This window comes from Oenanthe melanoleuca, chromosome 20 (assembly GCF_029582105.1).
Source record: "Oenanthe melanoleuca isolate GR-GAL-2019-014 chromosome 20, OMel1.0, whole genome shotgun sequence".
NCBI lineage: Eukaryota > Metazoa > Chordata > Aves > Passeriformes > Muscicapidae > Oenanthe > Oenanthe melanoleuca.
The window spans coordinates 5282483-5303958 of record NC_079353.1 but is presented as its reverse complement, the minus strand read 5'-3'; the positions used below and the strand labels follow the sequence as shown (position 1 = coordinate 5303958).

Sequence of the window (21476 nt, the reverse complement as noted above, 5' to 3'; positions counted from 1 at the left end):
TTATTCCAAAAAAGGGTTGGGTGAAGAGGGAAAGGGGCAAGACCCACATAGACTTAAATGCTATATGGAAATATTCTTAAAAGATTGGAGAAGAAACAAAGTTTCCTTTGGATAATATACATGCTGGTGGTGTAAAACCCAGCCTCTGGGTTTTGGTGAGGAACTGGGATACAAGTACAGCCTGCAAATCCTTCATGCAATGTGAATAGCTCTATGCTGTGGAAATTCTGCTGAAACTGGGCCTCCACCATGGCCTGGCAGTGCTGAGATGCTATTTTGAGAAGTTCATAAGTACCTGGGACTGTTGGGTTCATCTGTCCCAGCAGATGCTGTGGCAGTTCTGTCCTGCTCTGCATGCAGAAGCCTCATTCAGGGCTGTGTGTTGTAATGTCGAGTGTAACTGCACGAGGAGTTTCCTCAAGGGAGGGATTCTAGTTCTGTCTGTAATGAGCACACCAAGTAATGCTGTGTGTTAAGCCTGGGAGGAATGAATGGTTTCTGCCAGAGGATTTGTTGGATTTCACCCTGGGAATGTGTTGGCTCATTAGTTGTAGCTGCACCTCAGTCTCTTTAGCCCACGCTTCTGTCCAGTCACTAAGGATCCTGTTCCTGTCCTAATAACTGGCCCATGGGACAAAATGAAGCAATTAGGAATTACTGTTATTTTAAATTGTGTTTCTGACATCAAGCCAGGGAGGTTCACCTAGGTGTTAAAAGTGCTGGATGGAAGAACCACCAAATGCCTTATTCTAAACTGCTGGTAGTGAGACTTCATGGTAATCTTTCAAGTGGGATAGGTTGATGTTCAGTGCAAGTCTCACATTTTATTTTAAATTTGGTTTAGGACATTTAATACTGGAGCTGCTGATGGAAAGGACCAAACCCACCATGGTATAAAACACTCGCCAGTGTGCAATAGCATTGACTGCTCCTTCTCCTCATGCTGCCCATAAACTGCCCTGCCAAGCACTTGGGAATCATGGGCTGAGGGAATACCTGGTCCATGAGCTGTCTCATCCGTTTGTTGAGCAGCTCTGGCATCTGTTCAGAAGTAAAACTCTGTATGTGTTGGCATACTGCTTTCTGAAAAGAGTACATATTGCTGTTAGTGCTTCTAAACAGACATCTGCCATGTTCCCATACCTGTCAGGGGGTCCTATCACTTTGGGGTGTGCTGATATTATGGATAGATCGATTGATAGAGTGAGCTGCTGCCCCAGGGGACAGCTCTGCTCCTTCCCTACCCTTCCCTGGGTGCTCCTGTGCATTGGATCTAAGACCCATGTAATGCACAGTTGAGTTGATTCAGCTGAATTGTGGGGCAGCACATTGATACTAAAACCCGGAACTTTATAGGACAAAAATTCTGATTTCTCATTGTCAAAACAGGGTAAGAAGTGGGGTTTTTTTAGGTTAGCTTCATGTACAGCTGTCACAGGTTATTTTTTTGTAGAGGGGATCTAAGTATTCTGGATTCTTTATCAAAATCTGCACATGCTTGATTGGACAGTGTCAATTTGAACAGGATCTTGGTATCTCTGGGCTGAAGAGTCACTTATGGCTGAGTTAGTACATGGAGAATCCGTACCATCCATGTCTGTTCAACAAGTCCTGCTTGGGGGACACTTGAAATTGGTATAAAATAGCATTGTAGCTTGAAACTGTCAGGAATGCATGATACATGGGAGCTATTTGCATGTTTTCCATTGGCTAAAGAAGCATAAAATTGCACACCTTTAGAATAGTCATGGTGTCAGCTGACAGGTTAAAGGATGTTTTGTGTCCTTAAACCTTACAGGCTGCTGAGCTTCAGCCCCAGGAATGTCAATCTAGCTTTGTACTAGTAGCTTTTATTTTTTTATTTATTAATTTTACAAGTCTATATTCTTACTGTGATATAGCTGTTTTTAACAGAAGGTGTTTGGTGTGGACACAGTTCTTATGTGTACACAACATCTGATGGACACAAAACATCTTGGTTCTGCTATTTTTCATTCTATCAGTGTAGTTTTTGTTAACTACTTTGAACTAAACATTAAACAGATTATTGGTTAGAGGATTAAGAATAAATTTACAGTCATACTTGTGCTGTAGACACAGAGAACTGAATGTCTTGGTAACTGAGGATTGAATTTTGCATTCACCACACTGCAAGCCAAGCTGTTCTGTCCTGCCCTGCCATGGCAGGTCAGAGTGTGCTGCTGCCCTGTCTGCCTGAAAATATGCCATTCTGTCTGTGCAGAAGATCAAATAAACCAGGAGAAAAAATGGGAGTAATTCCTGCAGTGTTATCAGCGCACATGTTTTGGATATTTGCCACCTCTCAGTTCAAGACTGACCTCGAAATAGGTTGGCTGGTTACCTCTTGGGTTCTGGGGACCCTGCTTGACCAAACCAGCCATATCAGCAAGAGTTCCTTATTCCCTTCCTCCCTGCTGGGATTGCCAGAGTCCTCCTGACAACTGGAATAGTGTTAGGGGAGACAGGGAGAGACACTGTGTTACATGGAAGGTGTGTCTTGCTCAGTCAGACAGGAATGAAGGCCAGTCTAAGGAAAACTTCATGAGTTATGTGGGGGTAATAATTGCATTTCATTTATAGCAAAATTATCACAGCCTATGACATGATTTATTGTGCTTTGACAGAGGGTTTTGTTTTACACTTCAAGTAGTAAAATCTGGCTCAGAAAAAATCCTCAGTTGTAAAATACTTCTAGGAGAAAACTGGGGACAAAGATACAGTGTCTTGATCTTCTGGGTTCTTGTGTTCCAGCAGAAATTGAGCATACACCCTTGTACTTCATCTTACAGAAGGTCAATTCCTGTGCTGTTCCTTGGCTCACCTCCCACCAGTGTCCATGGAAGCTGCCAGCACCGAGGGCCAGTTACAGGGAGGGGGGTGAGAAGGGGCATTGCTGGAAGTGAATGCTGCTGCCCAGGGAAGTGCTGATCTCCACTAGGTATGCAGGAGCTTGCAGGATCATTTCTTAACAAAATAAGGGAGTACCATTTTTCCCGCAAGAATTCCAAATCTTACACAGTTTGAGGGATGATTAGATTATGCTGATGTGTGGGGTGTTTTGAACCAGATTATCACCAGGAAGGTGTGGTCCTATCAAATCCATCTCAGGACAGTTTAGACCTTTTCTAGTGATTTCTGCTCTCATCAGAGCATACCTGGAAGGTGAAGAGGGACCAGTTGGTCCTTGGTAGAGTTACTGGAATTCCTGGATCTTGCCCGGGAAGTGTCCTGCACATTGCACCTAAGGTGTGTGGGTTGCTAAATCTACAAACCTTCAACAAGGTTTGAAACAACACTACTGTAGTTGTTTTTTGGTAGTTTCCCTCAGAACCCATCCTAATTTGAGCTCTCAGGATCTGTGTGCTAGTGTTTGCCCACTGTAACTTTGATGTCTTGGAAATAATGTGCTGTTGGAGGGGAATATGTGAGTTTTGGGAGTCTGCTTTATTTTTCTGGGTTGAATTGTTCCTGTCAGCGCCAGAAGATGGTACAGATGAAATGCAATTTAAAAACATACTTGCTTTTTAAGTCCTGTGCAAGTATATCTTTTACAGGTGTGAGAACCAGAGCTTTTACTTAGACTTGGTAAATTTTCTTGTATATGACACTATTGTAACCCAATACTAGAGGTATAAGGAATGCTTTAACTCTTCCCCCATGTCCCCATTCTGTTGGCAGAAAGCCAGATTCCCCTCCCTGACCCTTTCCTAGAAAAGACTGTTATCTGAGCTCTTCTTCCTCTTTTTGCCCTGGGACCACCATGAAATAAACTACAAACATTGAGAAGGGCAAGGAGCCTCTTTTAAACCTAGTGCCTAGCTCCTTCTTAGAGATTAACACAATAAATAGCTAGGAAGGAGTTACAGTATATTGCATGACATGTATCAATTATTGTAACATTAGAATTTTAAATGGAAAACTGAGTAATATGAATGAAAAAGTTTGAGAATGGCGAGGATTAGATGACTACAGCTTGAGCAGTACTGTTAATGTTGAAATAGTCTTTAAATCTATACTTTAGCTAGGAACTGAAAAGGTTTATTCAGTAATACTCAACCTAGGGTAATGTTAGTATGATTTCAAATTCGTGGACTTTGTTGTGAGTAAACCTCTGTAATGAACTGGTTCTATAAAGTGCTATGAGACTTCTTCTGTTTAAATGTAGAGTGTGGATTGTATTGCATTATTTTTACTTTTTTATACGTGTAAGAATTTGGGTTGATTTTGAAGCTTAACCATGAAATCCCACTCAGGAATCTTTGAAGGTGGTGCCTTTCCCTCCCCATTTTTCTTATGCACAAAATTTTCAACAAACAAGTCAACTACAGCATGATTTTAAAAATCACTTTTAGCAAGGCAAGTGAGAAGAAATACTTGCCTGGCAGTTATTCACTGGAGATGGTATTTCACAGACTTTTCTTTATAGATTGGTATTTGATCTTCATGAATACAAAGTTATAAAGTTAAGCCTTTATCTTCCTCTTTATTTTAACAGCTCAAAGGGAAGAGAAAAGGAACGAAGATCGAGCAGAGTCCACATCAGCACCAAAGAAGGCTGTGGTATCTGTCATGGAGAAACAGTCCTCTTCTCTCACCAAAAGTCTGCCTTCAAAGAAGTCCCCATCCTACCCCAACACATCAGTAACTAAACCACCACTGAAACCTGCTGGAAGTTTCAAAGTTGTCATTCCCAAGAAACCTTGGCCTTCATCAGGCAGTGTTCCTTCCAAACAGTCACCTCTCTCTCATGGCTCATCAGTTGCCAAGAAAGCAGCTCCGTCTTCCAGTTTGAGTGGAGGACTCAAAAAGCCTTCACTGTCTTCCATGCCAGCTGCAGCTGGAAGTAGTCAAGCAAAAGCCTCAGCCAGTCCTGCCCAGTCACAGCCCAACTCTCAGATTCGACAGAATATTCGACGGTCCCTGAAAGAAATTTTATGGAAGAGGTGGGACTTCAAAACACTTTTATATAGGAAGCTACACCTAGAAGTAGCATGCAGAGTCTGATTTGTCCTGATAAGGAGTTTTGAGGGATTGAATTTATGCAGCAAATTACTACAAGTGCAATCAGCATCTCAGGTTTATATTTGAAATAAAAATTCCGGATAGAAAATAAATGCGCATGTGATAAAGCCTTTATAAAAAGAAAAGTCTAGAGATGGCAGTCTTGGAAATGTAGAGCTGTAGGGAACAAAGTACAGGAAATACCATAGTGAAAGGTTAAAGCTCACTGAAGGAAATACTCCCTCCTATATCAACATGAAAATCAAGAGCAAGAAATTCTTGTCAACAGGCAACTATCACTTAGGACAGGAGAAAAATAACAAATACACCAAAAAAGACAGATTTTCCCACAATAATTATTAAAGATAATGCCAACCATAAAGACTTGTCATAGTGCACTGCCCTCTGGTATTGTCTTTGAAAAGGAAATCCTGGTCACAGTGGGGAATCAAGGACCAAAACTCAAGTGCTTGGGCTCCCTGTGTCACTCCTGGCAGAGGAACTCCTGGTGGCAGTGCCACGAGCAGGAGTAAAGGCTGGCTTGGTCTCCCAAAGCCGTGTCATCCATGGCCATCTGCAGGCAGTAGTTAAAGTTTGCCAGAGTTCAAGGTCCTGAGATAGACTTTGGCTTTGAAGTTTCATTTAAAGGAGTGTGAAGCCCTTCTTGGGTGAGAAGCAGCTGAGGTCAACTCTGGAAAATTTATTTTTTGTGATTGTACCTGACCATTCATCCCTGACTTAACCACACATTCCTGTTCTTGTTTGCAACAGAGTCAATGACAGTGATGACCTGGTCATGACAGAGAGTGAAGTAGGGAAAGTGGCACTCAACATTGAGAAGGAGATGTTTAATTTGTTCCAGGTGACAGACAACAGATACAAGAGCAAATACCGTAGCATCATGTTCAATCTCAAGGACCCCAAAAACCAGGTTTGGAATTTTCTTAAACAGTAAACTTGTATAGAAATCTGCTTTTGGGCTTGAATGGTATGTCAGACTCTACCCTCAACATCAGGAGTTTCAAAGTAGAGACTTCTGAATTAATAAAATGTTATTATAACATTCAAGCATTATTAACAATATTTTTATCTAAATAGGAGTTCAAAGCCTACTTTAGTTGGTGATTGGTATTTATACAGTTTGAGATTTGATATGATGTATTTATACTTGGAGTTTATTTAATCCCTGATTTCTGGTTGCTGCACCCTTCCAAGTCTGCTTATAAGAATTAAGAAACTGGAGCAGGTTTTGCCTGCCCAGCACTGTTAATGTTGTTAGCTATCTGAGCAAGTTCCCTTCAGCCCAGCAAAAGTCTCTTCTGTTTTCAGGGACTTTTCCATCGTGTCCTTCGTGAGGAAATCTCCCTGTCAAAACTGGTGAGAATGAAGCCAGAAGAACTTTTGTCTAAAGAACTGTCTGTGTGGAAAGAGAAACCAGCTAAAGCAGTAAGTATACTTAGGTACAAATTAAGAGCAAGTTTGCCAACCTTTACCACCATTATACGTTAAGGCACCTAACAAAATAGTAATAACACTCAGTTTAAATGCACTTTTTCCCTATAGCATACTAAATGATGGCAAAGTACAGAGTAAAATAAATATATGGAGCTTTTGCCAACACTGTTTGGTTTCTTTCAGATGGAGTCAAAAAGCAAACCTCACGAAATCAAGAAAACAGCTGTAAAACGGGAACATGTCCCTGCTGTCAATATGGAGGATTCTCCACCAGTGTCTGACTCTGATGTGAGTACTGGGGCTGTTCCTTCAGCATGAGGATGTGGAGGGGGAGAAATGGCAGTTAGGGCTTCAGATTTGCCATTGGAAGTGCAGATTGTTTCACTGAGCTGTGGGGATATCATTGCCCACTGGGTGTGCTGTGAGGATTCCTCAAGTGTGAAGGGCTGCAACAGCCAGTGATAGGTGTATTTTGCAGGCATTTCAAAAGTGATGTATGTTTTTTCAGCCCCTAAAGTCAATTTACAGAAAAATATTTTCTTTCTAAACATGAGCTCTACTTAAAAGCACTGTGGCTTGAAATGAGTGCACATATCATGTGGTAACTCCATCTAACATGATATGTTTTAAGCAAAGACTTTAATGTATTCCTTTAAAGAACTGAATTAACAGTTTTCAAAGTATTTTTTTATTGTTGAAGTTAGTGATGAGCTGTAATATTTTTTGTGTTTATTCACTTTTAGGAGCAGCAGGAGTCAACCCGAACTGCACCCAATATGAACAGTTCTCCTTCACTAGACGTTTTTAGCAGCATGTTGAAGGATACAACAAGTCAGCATCGAGCCCATCTTTTTGACCTGAACTGTAAAATCTGTACAGGTATTTATTGACAATGCTGATCTTGGGCAAAGTAAAATCACTGTTACTTAAGAGTGTTTTTTGTTTATTTGTTCTTTTTGAAATCACTTCTCCAGACTACTGCTAAATACTAATCAAAAACACTTCATATAAATCTGTAGGTCAGATTTCAGCATCAGAAGATGAGATACCAGCTAAGAAGCTGAAGACAGGGGCTTCTGCTAAGAAGGTGGAATCAAAATCAAAGCCAGAAGTGCAGGCCAAGTATGAAAGTCCTGCAGCAGCCCCAGCAGCAGAGCCTGACAAAGAGCCCGTCGCTGATGACGCAATGGAAATTGATGTTGAACCGGCAGCAGAAACAGTTTCCCAGCCAACCACAGAAAAACCTTACATTCCTACAAGCCAGAGCCAGAACAGCACAGACTCTGCTGTACCTGAAGAGGTCTCTGCTCTCCCTGCCTCCTGTGCTGGCCCTGTTGTCACAACCGTAACAGTTTCTGGCAGAGACCCCAGGACAGCCATGAGCAGCTCCTCTGGGACTGTGACACCGGCTCTACACCCTGCGCCTGCAGCTGACAAAGTCTCCACAGGGGAAGCCAAACAGGAAACTTCCAAACCAGTTATGACTGTCCCCAAATCAATATTAACCAAACCCTCTTCCTCACCAGATCCCAGATACTTGGCGGTTCATCAGTCACCCAACATCAAGTGCGTATCCTCAGCAGCTGCCACGTCCCTCCTGTGGCTCTCTGCAGGTTCCCATGTGTCCCATATCCTGTTCCCTTTCCCTCAACCAAAAGGCTTGTTGAGGTTTAAAGTTCAGGGAGCCTGATTCTCATTTTTAAAACGCCATCTCTCCTCATTTGTTTTCTCTAGCTTGGTAAAGTTTTCAGAGCATCAGTGTGTGTTGACAACAAAGATTCGAGAGTGTTCCAACAGAAATAAAAACTTGAAGGTGTCATGCAGACTTAGAAGTCTGAATATTCATTAATACTTAGAAAGATTGTGCAAGGGAGAGATTGCTTAGAAGCATTTCCAGATTTTCATACTGTGTTAAGATACTGCTGCATGTAAATACAAACTAAAATTAACCAATTGGTCAGCTTGAAAGGAAGTGGATTTCTTTCACATTCTGAGTATATATAATAGCAAAAATACATTCTGCTGAGTATATCCTTTTGCAGTTGCAGTTAAAATAGGCTTACTTATAGGAAGTTCTTTTACTTCAGAATCTCTTTCAGAAGGATACTGTTTACTTAATTAGTAAGAAGTCTATAATTGATTTTATAAAAGTCATACCTTTTGGCATATCTTTGCCTATCTGCAGCTACAAGTTTGTTTTCTGTTACTTCTTGCTTTTTAACTAATACCAAGTTAATGGAAAACATTAACAAAGCGTCTAATAAATATTTTGTTACTTATTCAAAGAAAGTATTGAGTCAATAGGAGGAGGGAACAAAATTTAAAATAAAGGTCCCATCCTCATTGGCATTCTGTAACCTTGCTGTCTGGATTTGTTTTGCAGTGCTGCAGAGCCTCGCTCCCCTCAGGACAGCGACACTTCTCTCTTTCTCTCTCGTCTCAACACCATTTGGAAAGGATTTATTAACATGCAGAGTGTGGCCAAATTTGTCACTAAAGCATATCCAGTCTCCGGGTGCTTTGATTACCTTAGTGAGGTGTGTGTGTGTTCAGAATGGGTCTGTGCTGCATTCCTGGTGCTAGAAAGGCTGGGGGCACTGTGTGTTCATAGAGCTACATTAGAACTGTAGCAGTGGTAAATGACATCTTTGTAGTAGTGGGAAAAGTAGCTGAAGAAAAAAAACCTCAGCCTTTTAAAAACTCCTCACAAATCTGTGAAGAAAGTAATGTCTTTCAACATGTTTATACATGTGTTAGGAATAATGGCTTTACATCAGCTTCCTTCTTTAGGAGCCAGTGTTTTAAAGTGTGTGCCTTGTTCTGTTCTCAAACTAGATGGGCCACTGCTGTGATCTGTTGGAAGATTTTGTTCAGCTGTTTATGAAAAGTATCATCCTTGATACTAATTTTCAAGTAAAACCAGTTGGATGGTACCATTCTGAGAGTGGTGTACATTCAAATAACGAGACAGTAGAAAGTTTTTTTTTTATATTTTTTTCTCTCAGGGGCATTTTAGGTGACTTAAGAATTTTCAAACACAAATGTATGGCTTAGGACTTAATAGTGTTGCTTGTTCTTCTGAGTATTGCTTTTGCTGAAATGAGTTTCACTGTCCTTGTGATTGGAAATTCACCAGAATTCAAGTGACTTGGGGTCACTGCAAATGTGGAGATGAGCTGTATTTCAGATAGCAGCTACCCTATAAAAGCCAGTAAACATGTATATTATAGTTTCCCTATAAATGCCAGGAATGGGCATACAGAACTATCTGATGTGTTGCTGTTCTCCATGTTTGGGGTGTGTTTCATCTGTTCCATGTATCCTGTTGCCTTTGGGTCCCATGTCATAATTAAACACCTCCAAATTTAGGAATAGCCTGGCTGAATTTAAAAACATATGTACAAAAGTCTTGTAAAATTTAACTATCCACTGGGCTACTGGGATGGGGCAACCTGCACTGCCTTTTTTAGGTTTTGTTTTTGGTTTTTCTCACACTACCATGTAATGCTTCTTGTTTAGGATTTACCTGACACAATTCATATTGGTGGGAGGATCTCACCGAAGACAGTCTGGGATTATGTTGGCAAACTCAAATCTTCGCTTTCTAAGGTACTCACTTAAAATCCTTTACAAAACCCAGGAGAAATAGACAGCAATGTAAAATGACAACTTTTTATAATATAGAGTAGTAAACAGCAAATACTGACAAGGATAACATGTGAAAAACTACCTAAACTACTTTTTGAAATTTTTTATTTATTTTAGTAATGTGTTTATTGGGCTGTAAATCTTGATCTCTCTTTCCTGCACAGTAGTTAAATCTTCATGCTATTTACTAACTGAAATACTGAAGATTGAAATTCTAATTTTAAAGGAAAGGAACTTAACATTTAAAGTATTTAATATATTTTAGTATTAAAACCACCTCAGAGGTGAAAAAATTATAGGTATTATAGACAAAAACATAAAACTATGAATTTTCCATTTCTTTTTCATTTAAGCCTCAAGCTGTTCAGTTTGATGTAAGAAACAGAAGTAATTTGTGTTTCTGAAAATGACGAACCTAATTCTATTTCAATGTTGCAAATTGAACAGCAATAGTCTCTTAAATCTAGAGTGTTGCCCTGAGGGCATAGTTGGAGTGATAAATGTGCAGTTTATTTTTCTTCTGGAATTTGCCCTTTACCATTTCATTTGCTGTTTTGTTGCAGTTTGAATTTTTCCAATTTGCTTTTCTATTCCAGGAATTGTGTCTGATTCGGTTCCATCCTGCAACAGAAGAAGAAGAAGTTGCCTATATCTCTCTCTACTCCTATTTTAGCAGTCGTGGTCGTTTTGGTGTTGTAGCTAATAACAACAGACATGTCAAGGATCTCTACCTGATCCCCCTGAGTTCTAAGGACCCAATTCCTTCCAAACTCTTGCCCTTTGAGGGACCAGGTAAGCACAAAACAGGGGAGGTTCAATGCTAGGTAAAATCACAAGACAAAAGGCAATCTGATACAAGTTGTTGAATATTTAATCATTAGTTAAATTTTTTAATATAAAACCAATTTTAAAGTACTTAATTAAGGAAAAACTGGAAATCAAACTCTGCTAAGATAAAATTGTCCAAACTTTAGTCTTTACAACAAGATGCTCATATGTCTTAGGAGAATGAGTTTACATATAAAATCTAGGATGTGAAACAGCCAATATATTAAAAACAAAACCACAAAAACTTCCCACCCAGTTATCAGCACCTCCTAAATTCACAAACCCTAGACTCTTATGAGCCATTCACCATCACTTAATTGAAGCAGCACAGACATCCCACAGAGGAGTCAAGAAGTCAGAGTGAAGACAGAGGTAAAACATTTCTGGTGCTTCCACTGCATTGTCACTGTCATGCAGAGTTAATCTGTATATGCAGTGTGGGGCACAAGGTGTTTGAAATGTTCTGTTCTACTTGGATCAAACTCTAGTCAAATCACTGACTTCAGAAAATCAGTCCTTTGTGGAGAAAGGGACCCATTCCTTAGGGTTAGAACCTTCTATCTTTAGATAAAATTACCTGTAATAACCTTTGGTTGAACATGGTGACAGAAGAACTGAGAATGAAGTCAACACCCTTCTACAGAATTTGGAGTCACCTTCATCTAAGGATAAGGAGATGCATATGCTTAGTTTCCAAAGAAGGATGTAGGTTTTGTAGCAAATACCAGGTTGAGAAGCTGAAGAGCTGCAGGTGGCCATGAAGGCAGAACTCCATTGTCGTGGCCAGGCTGGCACTACACGGTAGGTATGGAACAGCCAACAAGGAGCTCACCTTCCTGGGAGGCTGGCTGAGCTCTGCCCCTCAGATACAAGCGTAGCACAAAACTCAATAAAGCATTCTCATGCAGGAGCAACAATGACTGGGACAGGTTTTCAATCCCCAGACAAGATTTTCCTCCTATACTTCAAATCTCTTTTATCTGTCCTTGCACAGTGCACAGACTAGGTGATTGTTTTTAGCAATAGCTAAAAAAGTAGGATTATTGCTGTCTCAATTACTGCATAACTAGAACTGTTGAATCTCAGCACTTCATAGTCTGTAATTTACTGAATTTTTGAAGCTAGGCAAAAACTTCATCCCATTTCATAGCCAAGAAGTGAAAATACCAAATACAGAATATCTTGGCACAGGGATGTAGGCAAAGAATTTTAACTCATGGACTGGCTTTTCCAGGCAGAAGTAAAGAAATACCATCCTTTTTGGGCAGCAGCACAAGGATGGGATTGGCCATGGAATCTGCTATAAATGTCTGGTGGTGTGATAAACAATTCAGTTTACCTAATTGTTGCCTCTTGCATTTCTGTGGAAATGCCAGCTTTCTGTTTTGCACTTCTTTTACTTCTCCATTATGGGTTTCATTTCAAATGAAACCCTTTACCTTGGGTTAAAAGTTGGTGAATGTAGCCAAACTTCACTATTAGTAAGATGTATTTTTAATGTTTTTAATGTCAGACTGGTTTTGCTGAGTTTCAAGTGCAAAAGTGTTTCAAAACTGGAAGGAGTTGCTCAGAACAAGTTCAGGTCTCATCTGCAGGTGTTCATGGAGGCAAATTTTGTACGTCAGGTTTCCAAGTTGACATAAATATTTGTAGGCCAGGTCGATTAAAGGTTAGCAGAAACAAGGCTCCAAGGGTAGGCAGGTAGTTCCATGAGATGGAACAGTTTCACAGAAGATTCACTAAAGAGTTTCTGCCATCAGTTAACACTTGCTGCAAACTCCTGTGGCAGCCTTTATCTCAGCTATGCTAAGTTGTGTTGTGTTTTTAAAGCAGTGGAAAGAATCAGGTAAGCTGTTCTTCTTGTTTTGTGTATGTATGAAAACCACAGCATGTAATTCACACTTTTTTAATGACATCTGATGGAATTTGCTATGTTTGCTTTCTTTCACAATCAATAAAAATATTTTGTGGAACGTGGTCATTGTCTCCTTAAATTCAATTGTGTGCCTTCCAGTGGAGTCTAGCAGGACCTGGAGAAGTGTTGCCTTTAGATGGTCTATCATATTTAGATAAATACGAGCAGAGGGGGGAGGAGGGAGAGGGCAATCAAACCCTGCCACTCCAGAAATCCTAGTTAGAAGATACTCCAGCTGTATCAGCCAGATCCATCAGGCACGTATGGATTAGGAATTTCTCCTGTTTTCTGATGGATTGGATTTGGAGCACAACTGAGGACTGCACTAGTGCCTAGAAGATCTGCAGAAAACTTTAACGTGAGCAGCTTAAAGAAAAATGAAGGGTTATCCTGATTTATATTTAAATAACTCAGATATTGATTACCAGATTTTGTGTCATGGGCTCTCCTGCACTGTCCTCTTGCAGTGGTTTACGGTATGTGAATTCATTTCTCTGTTTCACATACACTCTTACCACTTCCAGTTGTAAAAAGTAGTATATCACCTTACTTACAGAAGGTGATTTACTGAGGGATTTAGTGGTGATGGGGCTGTAACAACTGCCTTACGTAGCTGAATTTTAATAAAACAGACATATATCAGCAAAGATTTCACAAATGCTGGTATGTCTTTTGGTAGTTTTTGGAAGGGACTGTGAATTTTCATAGAATATTAAGGCATGAAATCCCCTCATGCTGTTTGGAATGCTCTTAAAAAACAAATGCACCAAAATTTTACCTGAACTGTAAATGGAGTTTGATGTGTTCAGCTGAGCAGATTTCATTAGGAAAAGCAGCAGCAGTAGAGGAATGTTGCATTACAAACCTGAGTTTCTGTGCCAGTCATTTCCACTCAGCAAAGGAGCCTGAACGTGGAGCACTGTCAGTGCTGGGAGTGATCTGGAGCCCTGAAGGAGGCACAAATGTGATGACAATTGTCTATTGCTCTCATGATTGATTGGGACAAATATTTAAATGGCATTGATAAGATACAGATAAAATTTTGTGTTGGTCTTTGCAGTTTAAAATTCACCACAGGTATGCTTAGTCTAATCCCATGGATCTGTCAGGGACAGGCAGAAGTTGTGTTTTGAACAGTGCAGGTCAGCTTTTACCATCTGCTGCTGACAGGGTAACATGGGGCTAATACACACATAAGTATGGTAAACTTTAATGAAAAAATGTACTTAAGGCTAAGGAAAACAAATATAATTCAATACTAGTATTTAGTGTGTCCTGTTCTAATGGCTTTAGTTACAGGAAGTAACTCAATAAAACCAGACTGGGGATTTCAAATGCATAATAGAATAATAACTGTTATAAATAATTTAGCACTGAAAGCTACTAACTCTAGCAGCACTTTTAAAATGTGTTTGTGAAAGGCAGTCATTGAGCACTAGTGGCAGACTGCAGTCAACATTTTGTTGTTCCTAAAATTAGGCACTTAACCTATTTATGGATGTTGAGATAGAACAGGGCTGTGGCCTTTGAGAGCTGCTCCGGCCATGTGTCTTCTTTGAAGGAATTGTAGTATTTGATCTCCCTGAACTGAGTGCAGAAGTCAGCTTAGGCAAAATTTCTAATATTTGTGTAAAATTCCAGTATCAAAATGTAACATTTTAATGGTTGTATTCTATGATGACTAAATTCTAAACACAATAATTTATAACTACTGCTATTAACTTGCTGCTGGAATTTTTTGCCTTAAAAGTATATTAAAATTTTACCCTTTTTAAATTAGTGACTTGATCACTGTTTCTTACAGGGTTTCAAACCTGATTTCTCAGTAATTGCTGTTTATTAGCTATCCTGCCTGATGGAATTTTGACACCTGTTTATTTCAGTTATTCAGTGTTTGAAATTCATTGTGACTAATTGCATAAATCACAAGCCTTTGCATGAAATTTGGTAACCAAAACATTTATCAACAGCAGAACAGCAAATGCCTACTGGCAGTTTCTGGGTGAGCTCCTGTTTGTGAGATGCTCTGCACTGGTCAACACCCACCAACTGGAGTTGTTATTCATTAACATAAATTTAGGAAAACAGCTGATGTGTTTTCCTCTCTAGATGGTAAATTTAGGAGTCCCAGTAAAACTTCTGAGTTGTTTCACCAGATTAATGTATGTATTATGTGGTTTGCTAATAGAATGTATCTGCTGCTGTGGGGTTTGGGGGTTGTGTTGGTGTCAAAAGGGTTTTGGTGCTAATAATTAGATTTTTAAAGTTGTTGCTTAGTGAGAAGTTGGTTTAATAACAAGGAACATAAATTAAAAAATCTACTTGTGGGAACTTGGCTAGAAGGGCCAACACAGATCAGAGCTCTCAAGTTGCCATTGATCCACAATTAATATTATCTTTTATTTTGCAAGATTATCTTTTATTTCACAGATTATTTTATGTTTCTATATTACTGCTTCCTTGCTGGATGGAAATCATAACTAATGGCACATATGGAGAAGGACAGTGGCCCTTAAATGAGGGCCTTTTAAAGGCCATTTAGTCCACAAGTTACAAGATTTTCTTCATTTGCCACCCCTGTATGTTAAAGGATTTAGTCCCTGCCCTTCATTCTAGGCATGTTTATCTGCCAGTGGAACTGTGTGTAGGAGGAAAAAATACAGGAGGCAGGTCTAGAGACCTTAGCATTTTTCTTCTTTATCTGAAACTTTCTGATCATTTCTGGATATATTTCTCCTTCAAGTCTGAAGCTCTTCACAGAGGAGCAGTTCTGCTCCTCCTGTTTTTTACTGACACATCAAGGCCTGATTCCTGTGCTGCATCCAGCAGCTCCAAGATCATCTTGCCCCCACACCAGGTGCTGGCCCAACCAAACAACTCTCCTGAGCTTGCTTGGGACATCCACAGTTCCCCTGCTTCCCTCGTCCCTTAAAATAATGTCTGGCTGGAAAAAACCACAACAAGCTAGGAGTAATTACCAGCTCTAACACTGTTTCCAGATGCTGTTTGATGTGATCTTTTTTGCCATTATTGATGTTTGTTTAACTTGGAGACAAAGTATTTATAGATTGGTGTTGATGTGGACTTTTAGCACAGATTATATGATACATAGCAATGTTTAGCCCATGTTTTCTCACTTTTCAGTATCTCTGTGTATATTTGCAAAGTAAAATAAATATTTGATTTTTGAGGAGAAGAGGTGGGGGTAGTTGAACAATAGAAACAATGTAAAGATACAAAAATAACAGCTTGCTTGGGTTTGAACTTTTGCAGAACACTTTCACAATTATGTCTGGTACTGCAATTCTTTATTAAAAATATTGAGGGAGCAATTTAAACTTTTAACCTTATGTATAGATATATATTAAAAGTAAGAAATACAAATGCACATGCTTATGGACTAATGAAAATTGCTAATAGGTCTGATGGAATTTAGAAAACTGTTACCTTTATGTACTACTTTGTAAAATAATAGGTTTCTACTGAAAGCATCATTAAAAATCAGATTTTTACGTACACAATCTTTGTGTTCTCTTTCAGGTCTTGAGTCATCTCGGCCAAATTTAATCCTTGGGTTGGTTATCTGTCAGAAAGGGAAACGTCCTGCCACTGAGACAGAAAAAATGGAGGAGAAGCGAAGCAGGATTCAAGCACATGAGGAAGCTGAACCATCGCTGTTCTCCAAAGGGCCTCCAGCTTCACAAGAGAAGAAAACTCCCAAATACACACTTTATTCAGGAGACTCCACTGTGAGTACAACACCACCTGGATCTCCTCCTCCACCTCCACCCCCACTTCCCGTTCCAGACACCTCGGCAGTGACACCTTCAGTATTAAAAATACTGTCGTCCATTAAAAGTGGCCCCACAGCCACTGTGACCCCACCGATGTCAACAGCCGCTCCTGCCAGCAGCACTGCCACGCACTCGTCCTCAAAAACCGCCACGCCTCTTGAGCACATCCTGCAGACCCTCTTCGGGAAAAAGAAAACTTTTGAGCCTCTTGCCAAGGATTCTGGAACTGTTCAGTCTTCCAGTCAGGAAAGTCAAGCTGCGGCAGATAGTGGGATGCCAGCGGTTCCTCTGCTGGATCCCATTGTGCAGCAGTTCGGGCAGATGTCCAAGGACAAAGCCATAGAAGAGGAGGAGGATGACAGACCTTATGATCCTGAGGAGGAATATGGTCCAGAGAAAGCCTTTGAAATGCAGACTGGTGAAAGTGACAAACACTACAGTGTGGAAAAGCCATCTACTACAGCAGAACTAGAGGATGAGGCCTATGATCCAGAGGATGAAACTATATTGGAAGAAGCAAAAGTTACTGTTGATGATTTACCCAACAAAATGTATACAGACAGTAAAAGTGGTTCTTCAGAAACGTCTGCTTCATTTGTGTCTGATTTATCTGCATCCTCCTCCTTGGTAGAACAGCAAAAAATGTTGGAAGAATTAAACAAACAAATAGAAGAACAGAAAAGGCAGCTAGAGGAACAAGAAGAAGCTCTCAGACAACAAAGAGCAGCTGTTGGTGTTTCCATGGCTCACTTTTCAGTGTCTGATGCTTTAATGTCACCTCCACCAGCAAAAGCTTCCCTATTAAAGCCTGAATTATTCCACCAGGACCAGCAAGCTGCACAAAAAGTAGATTTACCTTCATCTATAAATCAGCAAGCACAAGTTTTAAACCAGGGCTGTGATCCAAGGCAGAGCAGAGATCCTCGACAGGCTCGAAGGATGGCAACAGAGAATGACAGTTCTGATTCTCGAATAAAGCCACAGGTAGTACAGAATGAGATATCCACAAGAGAAGTCACTCCAGCAAGTTTTCCAAATACTTTGCAGACTTCACTTGGTAAGGAAGAGAATGCTTTAATTTCCACTACTCAGCCTAGTTTTACTGCTGATAATTGGGTTTCAAGTGAACAGACATCTATGGTGCCCCAGAAAGAGACATCTAACAGCAAATTTGAACACACCATTCAAGTTACTTTGGAAAACTTGAGTCAAACAGCTTCTGGAGATCCTTCTGCTTCCAAACCTATACGTAAAGTGCTGCTTCCAACACCTCCAAGTACATCTTTTCAGCCTAATTTCTCCACATCAAATGACAGCCCGTCTTTGCAAGATATGCATCAAGTGTCATGGCCAAATGAGTCAAAGGAAGCAATGGGAAGGGATTCCTTTTCAAATACAATGTTTCCTCAGCAGGAAAAGGCAGCTGGACACTTTGAACCAGAGATGGGTCTTTCATCAGTGCAATACAATGAACAAAGAAATCCTCAGTCTCATCAGTTTGTAGAACAAACTGAACCCGCACCAGTTCAGAGTGAGGGTGGACCTCCCCCACAGCACTTTGAGGAAAACCGAGCGTTTTCTATGTCTGGGCAGAAAGGGGGACCTCCAATGATGCTCAATGCACCTGGAGGACCTCATGGACCTAATTTTAGAGGGCCAGCACCACAGTTCTCTGAAGAGCACGGTTTTCCAAACAATGATGGGCAAAGAGGACCTCAGTCTGGAAGATTTGGAGGTCAAAAGGGTCCCATTCCTCCCTTATTTTCTGGACAGCATGGACCACCTCTTTTTGGTGATAATAGGGGCCCTGCCCCTTCTTATCATGGTGGTCCAAGAGGAATGTCACCATCTCATTTTGAAGATCATAGGGAACCTCACATGGAACAAATGGAATTCTCAGATTCCCAATATGATGAAATGATGGGGCCTCCGGGACAGTTTGAAGGACCAGATTCCTCTCAGTTTATGGGAAACAGAGGACCTTCACCTTTTCCTTTTGGAGGTCAAAGACGACCTCCACCAGGTCAGTTTAAAGGACAGAGAGGAGGGCCTCAGTTTGGAGGGCCAAGAGGTCCAGCCCCAGGTCATTTTGGGGGACCAAGAGGGCCTCACCCAAACCAATTTGAAGGGCAGAGAGGTCCAGCTCCAAATCATATGCCTGGTCCAAGGGGACTTTTGCCACAGCCATATGAAGAACGGAGAGGGAGCCCACCACCCAGATTTTCCAACCAGAGAGGTCCAGGACCACATCAGTTTGGAGGACCAAGAGGAGGCACACCTCCTATGTTTCCGGAAGAAGATGAACCTCCTTCTAGATTTCATTACCAGGGTCAGTCACCACAAGGCATGAAACCACCCCCAAGACCACTCCTGGATCTTCCAAGCCATCCACCATCTCACAGAAAAGAGATGTGGGAGGAAGGTGGACCATCTCTTTCCAATATGTCTGGACCAGGACCTGAGTCAGAAGGACAGTGGCCCACATCTGACTTCCGAGAAGGCAAAAATCCTGACTACAGAGGCCAGACATTTGAAGGGAGACAGAGAGAGAGATATGAGGGAGGAAATAAAGATAAGGGTATGGATCAGCCAGAGCCTCAACAAGCAGATAATCGCCAAGGTAGAGGCTTTGAGGAAAGACGAAGGGATCGAGAACACGGCAGACCTTGGGAGAGAGACCGTGGCAGAAACTGGGGCAGAGACAGGGACTGGGAGAGACACAGAGACAAGGAATGGGATAAAAACAGAGATAGAAGCCAAAATAGAGACAAGGATTCGGAGCGGGGTAAGGACTGGGAAAGAAGCAGAGACCGAGACAGGACAAGAAACAGAGAGAGGGACTCTTACAGAAGACGTGACAGGGAGCGATCGAGAAGCAGAGACAGGGATCGCGACAGGGAGAAAGACAGGGACCGGGATCGAAGCCGGGAGAAGGAACGGGATCGAGACAGAGACCGAGATCGCGACAGGGAAAGAGGGAAAGATCGCAAAGACAGGAGTAAGAGTAAGGAAACTGGTAAAGAGACGAAGCCAGAAACGCCGAAGGAAGTTCAGAAACCAGTGGAAACTGAAGCTTCATCTTCCAGCAATCAGTCATAGAACTGTGACTGAGATTTCCCACAAATAATACACTTTTGCAACACAGCAAGGACTGCACATCTGTAAATACTGTACATATTCTCCTTTTAAAAAATTCTGTTGTAAAACTAGCCTTACCCGATGTACTGACAAATAAGCAATTTTTGAACAACTGTGAATGAAAATAATCAGATAGATGAAAAGCAAGAACATATTGGACTTTCACTTGCTGCATTTTGTGCATAATGTTTTTCTTATAAAAATTCACAATGTTACCTGTACTGAAATTTTGTTTTTTCTACTTGCATCTTTATCTTAAAGTTTCCATTTACAGTACAGAAATGGAAAAAGACTAAGAAGAGCATATTGCTTTTTAAGATTATAAAGTTATGTTTTCCAGTAACTTGAATTGTAATTTTATAGGCAAATTTAATCCAGACCTGAGGAGCCATACCTTTACATTTCATTTACGTGATATTTTGGTGTCAAAATTGTTCCTACAGCACACACTAAAAATGTTGGTCTCATGTTTCTTTTACAATGGAAGGATCATTTGTTTAAGAAAAGGTTGCAAAAGAACAGTGTTAATAATTACTTGTGACTGATGGAGGATTTGAAAATGGAATGTTATAAGCTTAAAGTGCACTATCTTCCTTTTCTATTACATGTATTTTGGGTCTGGAATCCACCTGTTAAGTGTACAGCAAAGAAACAAGTCATACTTAGTTATTTTCCATGAGGTTTTAAATATCCCATGTTTACAAACCTGTCATTAAAGAAAATACAAGAGTAGCACCTTTATAACCAGCAAAACTTACAAAAGCATCAGACATTTATTTCAAAAAGTGGTAAACCAAAGGAAGGAAGAGCATTTGGTTAAATAGGCCACTAAATCTGTTACCTCGATGGAACTGATTTAGTGGAGCATTTTTTGGTTTTTTAGGTTTTGCAGAATTTTTCCACTGATTTAAGAAATGTCCCAATTTGATTGAACTTTTCATTATAGAAGTGCTCTTTCATTCTAAAAGGGCTCTTGAAAAATAAATTATACTGTTCTTTTGTTAGGCCCTACTTAGGCTGGCAGTGTATATAAAACTCTCCACTGAAAAAGATACAGCTGCATTAAAGTTTGAATTATGGTGGTACATCATGTTGTGATTGAAGAAGGACATTTTTCATGGTGAAATACATCACAGTGCTACTTCCCATGTAGTCCTCAAGCATGGAATTCTAAAGTGTGAAATAAAACCCCACTAGTTTATTTGAATGTGTAAATTAACCTCTGGGAAAATATTTTGATATTTTGCTAAAATATATTTGGAAATGTAAAATTAGATTCCTGTAAACATTTTGCATCTTGAGGACTATATTACAGGTGGCATGTGTGTCACCAGAGTCACATTGGTGCATCCTTGAGGTCCTTGTACATCCAGGGTTTGCTGGCTGAAATGATCATCTGTGTCTTGAGGGAAAACGGTAACACACAAAGAAATCTTATTAAATGCAAACATCAACTACAGTGTATGATTTTTTTTCTTAATGAGATGTTTCTAATTTAAAGACATACATAAAAGTATGCAAAATGTGTGTTTGTTTAGGTTTACTTGATAGAAATTTCTGTAAATTGTATTTTATATGGCAAAATATATCACTGTACATTAAAATATGGGACTTCACAGGTTTTTGTTACTGTAAGTAGAATAAACACCTACAGAGAGCTGTTGTCCATTTCTTAA

The 21476-nt window shown here is 40.3% G+C and overlaps 1 protein-coding gene across 4 annotated transcripts in view; it reads left to right on the top strand.

Annotated features, from left to right (window-relative positions):
- DIDO1 (death inducer-obliterator 1) overlaps positions 1-21457 on the top strand; it is a 48889-nt gene extending 27432 nt beyond the window's left edge. For 3 of the 4 annotated variants that reach the window (XM_056507695.1, XM_056507694.1, XM_056507693.1), the window contains exons 8-17: positions 4517-4964; positions 5794-5953; positions 6352-6468; positions 6661-6765; positions 7221-7356; positions 7497-8043; positions 8861-9014; positions 9997-10086; positions 10722-10917; positions 16409-21457. In XM_056507695.1, the coding sequence (XP_056363670.1) occupies positions 4517-4964; positions 5794-5953; positions 6352-6468; positions 6661-6765; positions 7221-7356; positions 7497-8043; positions 8861-9014; positions 9997-10086; positions 10722-10917; positions 16409-19761 (5306 nt within the window). In that variant the 3' untranslated portion in view covers positions 19762-21457. Of the gene's footprint in view, positions 1-4516; positions 4965-5793; positions 5954-6351; positions 6469-6660; positions 6766-7220; positions 7357-7496; positions 8044-8860; positions 9015-9996; positions 10087-10721; positions 12931-16408 lie in introns of those variants that run through there. The other variant, XM_056507696.1, reaches the window with a different exon arrangement.
- Positions 21458-21476: the final 19 nt, after the last annotated feature.